This window comes from Pan troglodytes, chromosome 2 (assembly GCF_028858775.2).
Source record: "Pan troglodytes isolate AG18354 chromosome 2, NHGRI_mPanTro3-v2.0_pri, whole genome shotgun sequence".
Lineage (NCBI taxonomy): Eukaryota > Metazoa > Chordata > Mammalia > Primates > Hominidae > Pan > Pan troglodytes.
Genome location: NC_086015.1, coordinates 81,807,846 through 81,824,816, shown reverse-complemented (window position 1 = coordinate 81,824,816; position 16,971 = coordinate 81,807,846). Strand labels below are relative to the sequence as shown.

General features: G+C 33.8%; 1 protein-coding gene across 33 annotated transcripts in view; it reads right to left on the bottom strand.

Annotated features, from left to right (window-relative positions):
* Positions 1 to 16,971, bottom strand: part of ROBO2 (roundabout guidance receptor 2) — a 1,748,072-nt gene that overhangs the window by 112,559 nt on the left and 1,618,542 nt on the right. For 24 of the 33 annotated variants that reach the window (XM_063806020.1, XM_063806025.1, XM_063806033.1 and 21 more), the window contains 2 exons: positions 16,571 to 16,698; positions 12,069 to 12,080 (listed from right to left, as the gene is read on the bottom strand). In XM_063806020.1, coding sequence (XP_063662090.1) covers positions 12,069 to 12,080; positions 16,571 to 16,698 — 140 coding nt within the window. The remainder of the gene's footprint in view (positions 1 to 12,068; positions 12,081 to 16,570; positions 16,699 to 16,971) is intronic. The other 9 variants (XM_063806041.1, XM_063806019.1, XM_063806024.1 and 6 more) reach the window with 1 other exon arrangement.

Here is a 16,971-nt window from a genome sequence, read left to right as displayed (position 1 = left end):
CCACCAGTCACAGTGACTTACTATTGCAGTAGTAAATATAGTGTTTGAAAACAATATATATGTGATTTGAAAAAAAACTAATCGATTCTGATATGTGTTGTTTCAAATATGTTACCTGAATACAAATCTAACCGATTCTGATATGCCCTTTTGTAGAGAGTGCTGCTACATCACGTTGAAAATTTATGACCCAAAGGCTATAAATGAGTAGCCAACATTCCAGAGTAACAAAAGCACTATAGACAAATAAAGACGTTGTGTAACAATCGGTTTTAAAAGTTCCTGCAAAAGGCCGGGGGGCGGTGGCTCACTCCTGTAATTCTATCACTTTGGGAGGCCGAGGCGGGTGGATTGTCTTAGCTCTGGAGTTTGAGACCAGCCTGGGCAACATGGTGAAACCTCGTCTCCACTAAAATACAAAACAAATTAGCTGGGCGTGGCAGGGTGCGCCTGTAATCCCGGCTCCTCAGGAGGCTGAGGCAGGAGAATTGCTTGAACCCGGGAGGCGGAGCTTGCAGTGAGCCGAGATTATTGTGCCACTGCTCTCCAGCCTGGGCGACAGAGCAAGCCTCCGTCTCTAAAAAGAAGAAAAAAAATTTTAAAGTTTCTGCAAAAATTAGTTAATAGGCTTGCCTCCACCAACAAGAAGCAGAGAGTGAGAAATCGTTTCTTTGCAGTGCAATATAGACCAGTAGTAAGAGATAAATGTTTACTCAATTTATACTCAACTCAGTTTGGGTTCTAATTGATACATGATTGTTTCTTCAACTATTTAATTTTATTTAATTTTTACTATGTAATACTTCATTTGATTTCAAAAGATTTTCTGTTAATAATATTGGAAATGCATACACACTGCCATGGAAATGTTTGATTTGAAGCTTATTAACACATAATTCGTCTCAGAGGAAGCAATGTATTTATAATAGAAAATATAAATTAGAAATATAGGATTTAAAATAATCACTTTTATAGAGACTACTTAATCACATTTTACTCATTTGTCACTATTTCCAAGAAATGTAAATGATTGGCCAGGCGTGGTGGCTCACGCCTGTAATCCCAGCACTTTGGGAGACCGAGGCAGGCAGATCATGAGGTCAGGAGATCAAGACCATCCTGGCTAACACAGTGAAACCCCGTCTCTACTAAAAATACAAAAAATTATCCGGGCGTGGTGGCGGCGACTGTAGTCCCAGCTACTCGGGAGGCTGAGGCAGGAGAATGGCGTGAACCCGGGAGGCGGAGCTTGCAGTGAGCCGAGATCGCACCACTGCACTCCAGCCTGGGTGACAGACAGAGACTCCGTCTCAAAACAAAACAAAAAAAAAAGTAAATGATCAAATTGCTAAATTACCTACCTTTCTAATTAACTATTTTTTTGTTTTTTATTGAGTCCATGGCAATAAATCCTTTAGATGAGTGATACACTTTCTTTGCCACCAGCTACTTCCTTGTAGCTAATAATAAAAATCCTTATTCCATAGTAAAATACCAATGTCTATACCTGACATGGTTTGGCTGTGTCCCCACCCAAATCTCATCTTGAATTGTACCTCCCACAATTCCCACGGGTCTTGGGAGGGACCCAGTGGGAGGTAATTTAATCACGGGGCAGGGTCTTTACCCTGCTGTTCTTGTGATACTGAATAAGTCTCACAAGATCTGATGGTTTTATAAAGGAGAGTTCCCCCACAAAGGGCTCTCTTGCCACCACCATTTAAGATGTTCCTTGCTCTTCTGCCATGATTGTGAGGCCTCCCCAGCCATGTGGAGCTATGAGTCGATTAAACCTCTTTTCCTTATACATTACCCAGCCTTGGGTATGTCCTTATTAGTATCATGAGAACAGACTAATACAATAATACCTTTTCTTTCAACAATAAGCATATATATGTATGTGCTTCTTCAATGTCAAAATGAAAAGGAAAAGCACTAAATGATTTATTGCTCTCATAAATATGAAAAAATAAAGAGAATAGAATGACTACCATGAATCATAATCCTTAGATTCCTCATCTATTTAGACTTCATATTCTACTCTACACCCAGGAGAGGTCTCACATATACATACAAATTACATTCATTCATTGTATGAGCAAAACATGTTACTATTATGCAGCTATTACTCTTTACAGTTTGGAAACAGTCTTGGAATTTGTTGATGGTGAGATTAATTTTGGAGGGTTCATATAATATCAGAACCTCCTCCCCACAAAAAAAACTCTCAATTATTCAAAATCTGATTACTTAAAAAGGCAGTGAAGTCAGCCAATAATTACATAGTATGACGACAAAATAACAGAAGTGGCTTCTGAATTGCCATGTGTTGCAACTGTAAAGGCAATTCCAAGGAGGCATTGGATTTATTTTGGTAAGTGTAATACACCCCCCCCCCAAAATATGTATATGTTTTATGAAAGTGGTTCAAACCATTTGCTTTCACTTAGAGTTACACATCATGTGCTCCTGCCTGAAATGCCACAATGTAAATATCAAAATGAAATAATTCTACAATAATCTAGAATGGAAAGAATGCTTCTGAAAAGAGTTAACTCGGTTCAAAATGTCTTGCATTTTTAGATCTCATAAGCAGGCACATAAAAACAGTGTTGTAATGAACAGCTATAAGCACATAGCCATTTTATACTTGGGCCAGTGCCTTCACACTTATATTTTTGTTTTTGAAGGCAAAATATTACTGGAACGTACCACAGTAATAAATTTCTACAAAAATGAATTCAGATGTTGCATGGCAATTCAATTCATAATACTATCCAATTATTTTTTTAAACAACATTAGTGGTTTTCTTTTCTGTCAGAGGGTACTAAGATCTCTGTCCTGTAGAAGTCACCTCCTACCACAAGAGACATTCCTGGAAACAATCAAGCATGTTACAACACATTTTACAATTGTGTTGTGACATGTTACAATACAATGAAGGTTGTAATACAATGCATACTAAGCAAAAGAGTAACTTGACTCAGTTGGCCTTCTACAGCTGGAGAAACCATAGAGAGAGAAAGAGAGAGAGGAAGAAAAAGAGGAAAGAGATGGAGGGAGAGAGGGAGAAGAAAAGAAGGAGAGAGAAAAGAAGAGAGACAGGGAAAGAGAGAGAGAAACAAATTTGATTTGTTCTTTTAGATTAAGTTGGAAAGGAAGGAAGGGTGGGAGAGTGCTCCTCCCAGAGGGGAAAACAAAGGCAGTATGTTAGAGACAGGAATTTTGCAGACTGCTCCAAGGCACATTCCCCCCACCTGCTTCTTTGTCGCCTGTGGCAGTCTAGATGGGTGTGCTCCTTGAGTCAGCTTAGGTATTTGAAGGCCTCGGGCAAGTAATATAGTTTGACTATGAACTTGCTCATAGTTCGAGTTTGCCAGGCAGAAATTAAACTGAGGGATTGTAGGGGCGGAACCATGTATTTTTTCATCTAAATGGTCTTTACTGGGTTTAGCAAGTCCACTCTAATCCTATAATCATATTAAATATTTCTACATTGCAATCAATAGTAATAGTTTACTCACACTGTAAATAAGGTGGGTACATTTGCAGGTAATTTTAAACTTTATTATATTTCAGATTACTAAAATAGATTTCCTTAATTATAGGTAACTATAGGAAATCACGTAACTATGGAAATCATTATGAGATTCGCCATGCAAGTTTCACAGAACTTTTAAATTATACATAGGTATAAATTGAGAGATCCCTAGGAAAATCTGTCAAAATATTAAACAAGTTCTGAACTTTTAAATTCCATTGTCCCATATTATTCTGTACTTTACCAGTGCGTGTGTAGCTTTGCTTTTCTACTTGCCTTTATAATTAAAATACTAAAAATAAAACAATAAAATTTTGTTTTCTTTAAGGGACTCTTAATATGAAATAAAAAGTGCTATTAACTTAAAAACGAATTCATTATTAGAGAAATTAACTCTTTGTTTGTAAAGAAATGATCTCATTTTTGACCAGCAGAAGAAGACTAGTTTAAAGTGGTGAAAAACTTCTTTCAAGATCCTAAATTCCTAAATTGGGAAAACTTGACTTCTCATATCTGGGATAGAAGGAGTTGTAAGTGTGGGAGTAAAGAGAGGGAAACTATAGCTTAAAATGGCTCTTCAAGTAAATGGTGAGACAAGACATCCATTTTCACTCACTTAACCTGTCAACTTGCCAGAACTGTCATGTCAGCACTCCAGCTAAACCACGAGGGCTGATCACATCCCATTATCTCATTTTTTAGAGAAAGATTGCATGAAGATGCCAATCAGAAAAAAAAAAAAAAAAAAGAAAAGAAAAAGAAAAACTTGAAACCAAGGAACAAATGTACTGATGCTGAAGGGTTGCTTAGTTAACGGAATTTTAATATGCAACTGCAATATTTCTTAATAACATTAATTACACGCTTAGTAAGTCACCATCCTAGCTCATTAGTGCCTTCTTTTTGTTGTATTTTATCTGCTACCAGCAGAATGGGGAATATGTGATTGGCCTGTTACCATTAATGTTGCTTAATCTTTTTATAGCACTATTTAAAGCTGCTTGCATAAACATTTTCTAGGCAAGTATTACCTATGTATGCATATGCGTGTATCAATTAACTGCACCAACATTTGTGTGCCCCCACCACATGTAAGTGTTATGCTAGACCTAGAGGCAGCAGAAAGATAAATATAACAATGTATTTACTGACAAAGAGCTAACAGTTTTGTAGGGGAGATGAAAATAATAACCTCAGTAAATCTGGAAAGCAATACTTGCCATAAGTGAGATTTTAAAAGGCATTCAGATATATTTGAAATAAAAATGTAATATAGTTTGCTAGTTTATATATTTTTAATAAATCTTATTATGTACTATTCCCTTGAGTGACATTTAATATGTTTAAGTAAATAGTGTAGCAATTCAAATATCATGCATATGTAGGTGTAACACACATCATAAGATATATTTTACAGTATATGTATCATGACATCCCTGTCTACAAAGTGCAGCAACTTATGAAAATTCTGACTTTCTTCGAATACATAATTCAAATGTTAATGTGATTTTTTCTGGACACAGCCAGTGAAACTTCTTAATACTAATCTCCTCATACTGTTTTGGGCCTAAGTATTTACATTATTCTGATATTTAATATTTATAGTACTTCAATTTTAAGTACTAATTAGAAATACTTAATATTTATTTTATTCTTATTTGAACAGACTCCAAAAATAATGATTATTCAAACTTTTTGCTGTTTAGGTTAAGATAATTGAGTAAAGGCTTCACTTTCCTGTATTGAGTACAACAAAAGAAATGAATAATAAGAAAAAACTACTATAGCCCCAAAACCACAAATTATGAAGTACCCCTGCCAAATGCAGCAAAGTTTGAAGAAAGCTGAGGACGCACACTGGACACCAACATAACTAGCCTTAATCCTTTATCAATACCAGTCGCACAAAAATTATCTAACATCATTGTGAGAGCCCATCCCATGATCCTTTTATGGGAAAAATGATACTTAAAGTCAAGAGTGAGACATGGGAAATATGAGACATAACTGTAGAAAATAAGCTAAAATTCAGAAGGCAGAGAAAGAAGTATTGACAGAAAGAAAAAAAAAAGCCTACTGTAGTTGGCAGCATTCTGAGGCCCCATGACCTCAGGCTTGCCCTTCCTGGAAATACTTTAATGATTATATTAGGTTACAAAAAATATTTTGAGATATACTTAAGGTTACTAATCAGTTGACCTCAGAATGGGTTGATTCATCAGCTGCGCCTTACTTAATACTCTGGATCTTTAAATCAGAAAGAGGCCTCAGAGAGCTACAAAGCAAAGCACATGAGGAATTCAGGGTGCCCCTGCTGGCTATGAAGGTTGTGGTGGCAGCGATGTGCGAAGGCTGAAGAGCAGCCACTTAACACAGTGAGTCACCCTGTCTAACAGCCAAGGAAATGGGAACTTCAGTCCTACAACCACAAGGAACCAGATTCCGAAAAACACCCCAAGGAACTTTGAAGTGGATTCCTCTGGACAATCTCCGGAGGAGAGTGCAACCTGGCCAATATCTTGATTTTGGTCTGTGAAACCCTTAGGAGAAAACACTGTTGAGACTGCCTGCATTTTGGACCTATAGAATGACATTGTTTTAAATTGCCATTGCGTGGTCATTTTTATGCAACAATAGAAAACTGACACACCTGAAAACCATCCTTATTATGAAGCAGGGAGTATAAGGGAGGATGAGGAGAGAGTCTTATAGGACAATGCACACAGCTCATAACTTAAAAAGGGTGATTCTGTATCACCAGGCCTAGTACAATACTGAGAAGAACATAGTATGTTTTTAGTAAGATATTGAAAACAACATTCTAAATAAGGGTTATTGAATTACCCTGCTACTTCACATTTTCTCTTCTCCAAATATGCAAACTCTAGTCTTCAGAGCTAACCAGAAAATGAATAATCAGATAGGAACCAAAACAAAATCTATGCAAAACAAAATTTAACAAAAACCTGTATATTAACCAATTACTTATTTAATTTATGACAGAAAAGGAACATAATTAATTAAAGAGAGATAAAGAACCTGTGTCTTCCAAGAATTACTCAAAGAAACACAGAAACAATTTAAAATAAATACTTAGGCATCGTCTAAATGAAATTATATACAATGAAATCTCTCTTTTAAAAACTAAAAAAGGGTTACAAAGGCTAAAAGACAAGTAAAGATAAAGAATTTTATATTAGAGCTTAACAAGAAAATAACAAAAAACAAAAAAATTAGAATATATTTTAGAAATAAGAAATATATAATGATTGCAATTTTAAAAGTTAGAGACGCGGTATATTGTCATTGAGAAATCATACAATATGAAATAAAAATGATTGAAATTATTATAGAGAAGTTGATAAATGTGAAATTGAGACTAAGGAAAGCCAATATAACTAAGAAGAAATATAATTTGAAGAAACGAGAAAGTAAAACAGAAAAAAAAATTCAAAGATAAAACAGAAGAAAAGGTTATTGAAATAAAGCAAGTTAAAGCATATAACTGGCAGATTCAAGTGGCTTGTTGCGTCCTAGAAATATTACCTACAGGATGATCATTACCAAGATATAACTGAGCAAAGTTACTTGAAAGAAAGGACTACATGCATATTCATATGGTAAAAGAAAATCCCAGCCAAGAAAAAAATATATTTTTTGTTAAGTTTCAGACTACACTATAATACCATTCAATACCAAGACAATAGGACATTTTTACCAAGTTCTGAGAGGAAAAAAAAAAAGAAGTGTGAGAGTAATTTAAGACCCGGCCTCTCCTCCTGTTCAATGGACAGACATTGCCAAGTACACAAGGCTAGAACCAGCTCAGCCTGAGAAGTAACCCGCGCTTGTGTTTCACTTTAGAAATGAACATTAGCTTAAGATATTTTAAACGTTTCACATTATGGAAACTCAGTTGGAATATAGAAGATAAAACAGAATGCCTTTTTTAAACTTACCATTTAATCAAAACATATGGAGCAACGGAAAACCTGATGCTTAATAATAAGTAAATGGGACTCTGCATAAAGTAGCTAATTAGTGCCAGGTGCAGGAAACATTAAGAGCTCTCAGGAGGGAGATGATTACCTCAGGTCATGGGGTAACAGCTTGTCCAAAGAAAAGGGATGCAAGAAACAAAATTCTAGGTCTCCTTTCAAGGTATACTTAGAACATCTTTTGCAAAAAGTGCATCCAAACATGAAAAGGTTCATACATAATACCTTTAAGTTTTCTTATTTTAAAAAACTGTGATTTTCCAATATCCAATTATGTACAGCACTTTATATTTTCCAAATTTCAAGTTGGGATGGGAGATGGGGGTATCAAAATATCTGTTACATTATTCTTCAAGTAATGTCAGATTTATAATTCATGCTGAATGAATTTTTCAATCACAAACCATTTTTTTTGGACTTCTTGGTGGCCTCAGAATAGACTGCTTTTGAACATGCTTTAACAAAACTTTGCTTCGACTCATAAAACAGAACTTTCTAAAATAGTATATTTAATTACTGTGGTTAAGCAGTTGAAACATTAAAAAAAAGTCCCTGTAGATTTCTGTTTAGAGTAGTGGCTGCTTATTTTAAAAAATAATTTTTAAATGGTGAATTTTGCCAAAAAGCATGTGTACTTCTTATTACTTCTAAATTCTTGTGTGGCCAATTACATTCTTCTATCAAAAGGAAGCATACTTTTGGGTCACTAAGTTAGAAAATACTTAGAAGTTTCCATCAAGTTGTGAATTGTCAGTTTGTTTTTTGATATTTTAAACAAGTTTCACGTGAAGTACTCAGCTTTCAGTTTTATACTCCAGGCAATCAGCATCTAGCATATGGTATACAAGTCACCAAACGGAACAGGACGGCTTCATAAGCAAGGCAGCTGGTAGATTCCACAGTTCCTTTCCAAATTACTCATCATGTTTTGAGTTGCTGCTGGGAAAAAATGTGGTGCCCATCTCCAAAATAGATGTTCTTTTTTTATTTTTAGGCTTGGGAGAGGCTTCCAATAGAAAAATAAGACAGATGGGTATAGGAAGCAAGATATTTTTCCCTATTTAGACCATTTTCTTCTGTCAGTTTCCTCATCAGAAGAGTTTTCCAAATAAACAAATGAATATTTCAGCATTCATAGTTAACTACATCCTACGATGTACTTTTCTTTTCATATAAAGAATGCCTTTGGAATAGTAAAACGTCAAAACCACAGGAAGGGCTTGTGGATTTTTAATTATTAAAGTGATAGTTGCCTAGATTTTGTGGCAACCAGCAAATATGAACGTTAGATTAAAGAGCTCTTTCTGACCCACTGGTGACACTGCAGATGAGCAAGTGAAATCTGTAAAACACTTTCCTCTGTTGGCAAGTATATGAACGTCCGCTTTCAGTAATACCTCCCACACTAGAGCATCCTCTGAGTTCACCTAGAGGAAAACTCTGAATACAGGCCAGAGGTGTTTATTCCAACTGTGACTGCAAGGAGTTGCAAATTCTTTAACACAAATGCATCGCACAAGAGTCACCATTTAGACAAAATTCTCAGTTTGGGGGTTTGTAATGATTTCTAAAGGGGGCTTTCTACACAGACCGTCAAGAAGTTTCATCCAGTGAGTAATGTAGTGAGGGTTTCTGAATCTCGAAGTATTCCAGAATCTGCAATGATTTCTAATTTTCATTCAAAAGCTCTAGGCAGAAACTATGATCTGAAATTTCTCTAAACGTTATATGCTTGGTACATATTTCTTCATCTAATTTATATTGGAACTACAAGCTGTTTTTTTCTCCCCTTTCTGTGGCCTCTACCTTGCAGAATGCCCTTTATGCTATTGCTAAGAGCTGCAAAGTTGAAAAACGTGCTTTTTAGTGCATTAACAAATATAAATAATAATGTAGTTTTTCTATGATTTTAATATGTAATCATTATTTTACTTGGCTTATACTTTTTGACCATACAATAAATGTTCAGATATCTATGTTCTTGAATTAAAATTGATGTAAGAGGTAGATACAAAAAAAATGAGGCTAATTGCCTTATTATGTGTCTTCTTTGGAAATCCAATTAAAACATATCCAACATTCAGTTTTTAAAATTAATAGTAGTTGTCAAGTTTAAAGTATAGTTCTTTATATTTCTGAACATTGTCATAAGTCATTTGAGATAGATTTATGAAATGACAGACTTCCCCAGAATAAAGTACAATGTGTCAAGAAGCTATTCTTTAGTTCCAGTCCAATGGGAATTTAGGAAATCATTTCAAACGGGAATAAAAAATGGAAATAACTTTGGAAACATCTTGCAGATGACAGATACATCTCAATACTCTATGTATATCACATTTTCCAATCAATGTACTTTTTCCTACGTTTAAAGATTTTAAATATATTGGAAATTATTAACATACTATTCTATAACATAAATCAAGTGCTCATGGTATATTGGCATGAGGTTTCTGTGTACGAAGATCTGTACTTTAAATGGTGATTTTTCCTTTTCATTTGAAAAGTCATTAGCTTATAAGTACAACTGCTGCCAATGCAAAACCAACCTGTATTTTTTAACACCTACTGTCATCCTTTCTATTGAGAAATGTTTTCAATCATTCATCTATTTTCATATCTCCTATAAATACTGTAATGCTTAATATCTTTAAAAAACTTCTAAATAAGGTTGCAAAGTTTTTGTATTCCATAGTCATCTGAAAAAGTGTCAGATCGTTCTCAATCTTTCCACTTCATATATTTTATTTTATATATAATCTATATCATTGTTGTATATAATTTATATATAAATCTTTCCACTTATTTTATTTTATTATATGTAATAACATGCTTTCTTATTTGACACATAAATGAGTGAATTTCTGAACCTGAAAACTAGCTCACAGATGTTGAGAAAAAGAAATCTGAGAGTGGTCATGTATTCTACCATCAGCTCTTTCTTTGTCTGTTGCTGCATCATCTTATTCTTTCTCATTCTTTTCTTAATTTTGTGTGTCATTCAAAAGATACATAAAATTATCATTAATAGGAATCCTTACAAATACAAGAAAATAAGGCTTTAAAATTATTGCAATATATTCTTCAATTTTCAAACATCAATTGTACAAACCACAATTGATTTCATCAGTTTCAAAAAACACCCTGCAGTTTATGTTTCAATTAATTGTGAACCATAGCTTTATTTCAAAATTATTGAAATGTGAAGTCATGCCTCAGAAACTAGGCATATGATAGCTACCAACATTGGCATACAGAATGCCTTTCACATATAAAATCAATCTTAAACTCAGTCCCCTCCTGCAACAGCTTTGATAAGTCAGTATTATTCTCTCCATTTTATAGAGGAGGTCACTGAGGATAAGGGATATTAAATTACCAATCAAAAGGGAGTATTGCTCAGAAACACCAGATCAGAAAGTCAGATTGGGAAACCAAAGTATATTTACCGTGTTTGCTGACAATGTAAAAACATACTGTCTAGCAACAAAGTCCATGACTCTTTCAACCGAAGGGGGAAAAATGTGTGAGTCTGAACCAACATATATATCAGGTGTCAATGATGTCAAGCTGGTACATGAAGGAAGCTTTTGAAGCTAGATGGACAATTTATAAAGCCCTCAAAATTGAATAAGTTGTTATTAAAGTACCTTTTTGTTATATTAAAGAAGCAGTGTACTAAATTTGGTCACTCTTTCATCCATCCATTTATGCATCCATCTATTCATTTACATGTAACACAATTACCAAAATTTATTTAAACATAGTTATTGGTGAATTAAGCTTAAAAGAGATGCAGAAAGCTTACTAAGTCAATGAATTCAAAAATTTTATCTTCTAAATGTTTACAAATAATTACCACTTAAATATCTGCAAAAGCAAGCTGTTAACTTACTTAGATTTCACAAAGCCAAATGAAAAATAAGATATATTAAAACCACAAACACTAAGATTTCATGCCAAAGAACACAGCTCCACTATCCCTCCCCCACTTAGGGTAAGCATCTACTTAAAACATTTTACTTAATTTTGTTTAAATAGGCATGCAGGCAATAAATATGCAGCAGCTAAAAATATCCCTAAAATACTGGGACTCGGAGTAACTTAAAAGAAGTGTGGAAAGTCATAGAATTTTTTAATTTAGTTCATAACTTTTTTCTTAACATCAAACATAACTAGTAATTGATTATTTTATACATACAAAAAAGGAGAGCAATGCTTTCTTATTGTATCCTAATACAATATATTTTTCTCCTATAAGAAAAGCTAGCAGTTCATAAACATTTATCATTCATTTATTCTCTTACATAAAAATTGTTACCTACTTATTGCTATGTAGCAAAAGTCACTACAAAATTGTTTATCAAAGTGAGTAAAAAAAACATGAGCAACTTTTACAGCATACAGTCTCAAGTATTATTTTAACATGGGTAAAATAAATATATTTCATTCTGTCAAATCTTACTATGCATGAGTTATGAAGCACTGTGCAAAGCCATGCTTAGTGGATAGAAGGATGGCTACTTACCAACAGGGCGAGCTGTAGACATTACAATGGTGTGGTGAGAACATAAAAAAGAAATTAAAAAAAAGAAAGAAAAATTATCAGAATGCATGATGTGTAATGTTACATTTAAGTATGGACAATAGAGTGATTTCTAGTCTCACAATTCAAGTATGACCAAGATGTCTGAGTCTGATAAAGTTGAGAGTTATAAATATAATTCTAGGAAAATAATTACTTTGAGAACTGACTGTAAGCAATTTGAGAGATATTTTAGGTAAAGTCTTATCATCATCACTTACTGCAGTTATTATTTCAAAGATCTTGAGTTAAACAGCCTTGTGTTACCCCAAAGTTAAAAACCTGATGAATATAACTATTCAAGTCACAGACTAGCAAATGTCATGTCAATAAAAGAAGGCCTCGCTGTCTGATTTAAATAGCAATTGGATTTTAAGCATGGTTAGTCAGAACCATTACAAGGACTGCAGAAAAGCCCCTGACACTGCTTTTCAGTCAGTAATAAGTTGAGATTACATCACTTTTCATCCATGGACAGGGTGGATGAAAATACAACAAATAGGTTGGAACATCCTTAGAGATTTCAACTCAGTAGCTCCCTAACTACTGTTAAGCTTTTTTCTTCTTCTGGCAGAGGGCAGGAAACAATGACTGACAAGTTGATTCCTGTTCACACTGAGAACGGCTTTCAAACTGCTGCTTCAACAAATTATCATTTTTGTATTATACCATAACTTTCAATCACTAAAATCAGTGGTAATAGGCTGCCCCTGTTATTAATGCAAATAAATTGTAAGAGATACACATGGGCTTCATAATCCTTTTTTAAAAATGAATAACACTCTATCAGTTTAGACAGTAAACCATTTTATACAAAAGCAATAGACAAATATTGTGAAACATGTGATCCCATTATCCAAATGAAGAAACAATATGCTTAGTAGTATAAGAAATTTCATGAAATCTGACATTAAAAATAGAATTTCTTCAACAGTGTTTCGCCCATACCTCAGTAGATACAGCTCTAGTGCATATGTAATGTGACTCTGGAACATACCAATAGTTTCGTGTTGATGATGGCTCTTCGGGCAAGATAGGAACAGCCATTGAAAACATATTTACACATATTCACTTAATAGATACATCGTAATACTAGCTTTGTGCAATCCATCTCTATGAGAGCCATGGTCTTATAATATTATTCACAATTAAAACAGGGAAGCTTCAGACCATAGGCAATAAGGCAATTGTAGCAGTGGTACGAAAAGCCTGGTTTAGTGGAACCCTAATGTGGCCTAACATATAGGGTGTGTTTGCTATAGCCAGAGGAAAAGAGGAGTGAGTTACCCAATGTACCATGATTTCTTTCTTTTTGCAGGGGAGTGAGGGGCAGAATACAAGATTGACTATCAAAAAGAGATAACAGACTAATAATGTGAAGTTGTGGCTTATTCTAACAGATGAAATTTCTCTTAATTTTGCAAAATGTCCAGTAGAAAAAGAACTTTGTTTTTCATCTTTGAATTTGCTACTTTTCAGCTTGCCATCTCAAGTGAATTTAAAACATAATGTTTCCTTCAGAAACAAAAAGGCATTTTGAGTGTAGGATATTGACAAAAGAAAAAAAAAGAAACTGTGGTGAGAAATCATGTTTTAAACAAATAAAATGTATTTCTATTTTATTTTATTATAGAATAATTCCAAAAAATTAAGGCTTTAATGCTCTAGAAACAATATGATTTTTCCAATGAGATCTTTATGCAAAGCAAATTAAAAAATTAAAAATGGGTAAAATGTGCTTACAAATACGCAGTTTGTGTTGTCATTTTAAAGCCATTTAAAAAGTTTTATTAATAATAAATTAATTGATTAGAATGAAAATGCTAGGAGGTTTGTTGTTGACTGGCTTTATTTCTTCCTAATTTTACATTTGCCAAGTCAACAAAGGGAGCTTCTTGATGTTCAGCCTCAATTTATAGTTTTTTTTTTTAAAGCATATTTTTGAAATGGGAAATAACTGAGTAGATCTGTTTCAAATTTTGACAATAAACTCTCTTACCTGTTCCCCAGTTGGCTAATGTGAATGTTATGATAAAATTTTAGCAGAAACATCACAATACATTTTTTTGTCCTTGTTACATTAGCAACATTTCATCTTGGAAAAAAAAAAAACAGCAGGTGGATGTTTTCAAAATCAGCAAATTAAACACAACTGTGTCTCTGCATTAAATGGATGAAAATGGACATGGCCTCTTGGGTCAGTTGACCCTGTTCTAATAAAACGATCCAAAGAAAGGCTGCACATTTCATTTATGTGCATAGAAAAATTAGCAAAGAAAAAAAATAAGTCGTAGATAACAGTGTTGTCTTTTTTTTCCTGTTAATCTCTTAGCATGAGAAAACCCAAATGCTTTTCCTAATGGTAAAAAATAAATGTTTTTAAACAGTATTTTACTCTACATTATATTGTATTAAGGAGATTTTTTTAAACCCAGTTTTTGAGGTTTCAGTCTTAGAGAGGTGATAAATTCATACCACAAAGAATAAACACTCTAATCCATCTACAGTATACAGATTAGGGGAGAGGCCATTTAAGGTTTGCTGATTAAAAAAAAAAAAACTATTGAAAACAAACAATGCTCTCTATTAGTTTTGTAAGTTAGCTTCAAACATCCCCGCATGAGGAGCATGCTTTGTTAAATGAAATGTTAAGCCTGAAACTTTCAGCAAATTATGAAAACAATTAGCTGGGAAAGGTCTTAAAGCAAACAGACCACTTCAAGTCTCACTCATCCAAGCATTCAAGTATAAAAGAAACCCTGCTGCTTCTACAAACAAACAACTCCTCACGTTTTCTCACCATTTGTTTAGTCAGCAAATATTTTTCGGATGGAGCATTTATTGGTTGGTTGTTTATTATTTTTTTCCATTTACTTTAGAAAAAAAGAAAAAGAAAACTTTGGGGATAATTTGGTCTAGTGAATTGTTTTTGCAAAAAGCTGCCTAGCAAACATACGACAAACGTATGAAGTTATCCATGTAGAGTGTGGGTTAAATAAAGTGTGTTCATTGGCTTACAAAGGTTATTAGATTTTCATCCTACATAATCCATATACATATATATATTCAATTCATATATGATCATAGTCCTTTATGACCTGTTAACTAATGAAGAATGAAAATGTTTTTATGCAACTAGCTGTCAATTTTGTCTAAATATGTTTTGTATCTAAATTCACACTAGAATATCTACAGAAGAAAAAATGGATTCGGTGAAATATTGAGTAGTATGAAAAGCACCAATATTTTTCCAGGTACCCAAAATGCCTGTCTCCTAATAATAACCTGGAGGTAGTTGAGTTTTGTATGATTTGAAGCCCAAATCATAAACCTGGTAAAAATCCTTTTTCTTACCACGCGAAGGACTAACCTGAGAATCCCTCACACCTTTCCTGCAACTTCAAACTTCTCCGAACCTTTTTCCTAACCTTCTGAAACCCTTTGGGAGCAAAGCTGCACAAGGGTCAGAGGTATGACTAAATGGGGTAAGATGTAACTGAGACTTGGATGAAAACATGCAGCCAATCTCTTTATCACGAAGGATGAGAGAAGGAGGCACAGTTATCAGTGGGAGAAAGGATGTGCTTGCCTATCTTTGTTTGATTTTCTAGGAGTGTAGATGATGCCATGGCTAATGTCTATTTCAAGAATTAGTGTGAGTGTCTACTTGGTACTACTTGGTACCTTGAACTATGTAATTTCCCTCACGTGATCAACAAGTTCCACTGAAAAGACAGTTAATTTATTCTAGTGCACTGTGAAGTTAAGTAATGCTTTCTTTCACTTATAAGCAATTCCAGGGAGTCTATAAATGAACATTATTCCATGACTGAGGAAGTGCATGACACCCAGAAAGTGAAAGTTATTACAAGAGCAGCACTGACTATTTCAATTATTTAAGGCCAATGAACTTCACAAATCAGTCTCTAAATCAGATTATCTCAAGGCTGGAGAGCTCCTCTGTATTCATTTTCACCTTTGGAAGCATTGCTAGTTTTTTCAGATTGCTGTTTTGAATGCTGACATTAAAAAGGACTTCAAAACAGTATGCTACTAGTATAAAGTGACAAACTAGTAAACAGAAAGCATGAGAGTACCTTTGAAACTGATGACATTAAAAAGCAGTAAGTAGTTGAAAGCAATGGAAATGAAAAGAGTAGTATAGATCTTTTCTATTTTTAAGATTTACTTTTAAGCCATATAAACTATTAACGTTAAACCATATAAGCAATTTACTAAATAAGAATTAATCTTTTTAAATTATCATCATTGGGAACCAAATATTGAAAGTAATTTTATTTCAACTAATGATAGAGGACACAAAATCTAGGCATTTTAGTACAACAAAACAGCATAATTCATTATTTTGATCGTAAGTTCACTTACCAATTTAACCAAATATTAGTCTCCTGGTTCAATTATCTTTGACATCTTAAATCTCTTACCTCGGACGGTGAGTGTAGCAGAGGCTTCCATTTTTCCAACCCGATTCTCAGCAATACACATATAGGTGCCTTCATCTGTACTCATGGTCTTTTTAATTCTTAGTGTGTAATCGTCTTTGATGTCATACCTGTGTAGAAAATGAACTGGTTTTATTGAATAGTAGTAGCTATACGGATAATAACATTAAGTATTCATCTTCATTTTTCTTTTTATACTGTATTTTACCTAAACACAAATACACACACACACAAATCAGCCACAAAGTGCAATTACTTAGATTAAAGATATTGCTAATAAATTCAATTTCATATCTGATCTTTAGCTGCTTGTCAGTTACCTATACTTCACATATGTATAGAATTCTTTCCACTTCACAACTATCAAAGGCATAATTAGCACT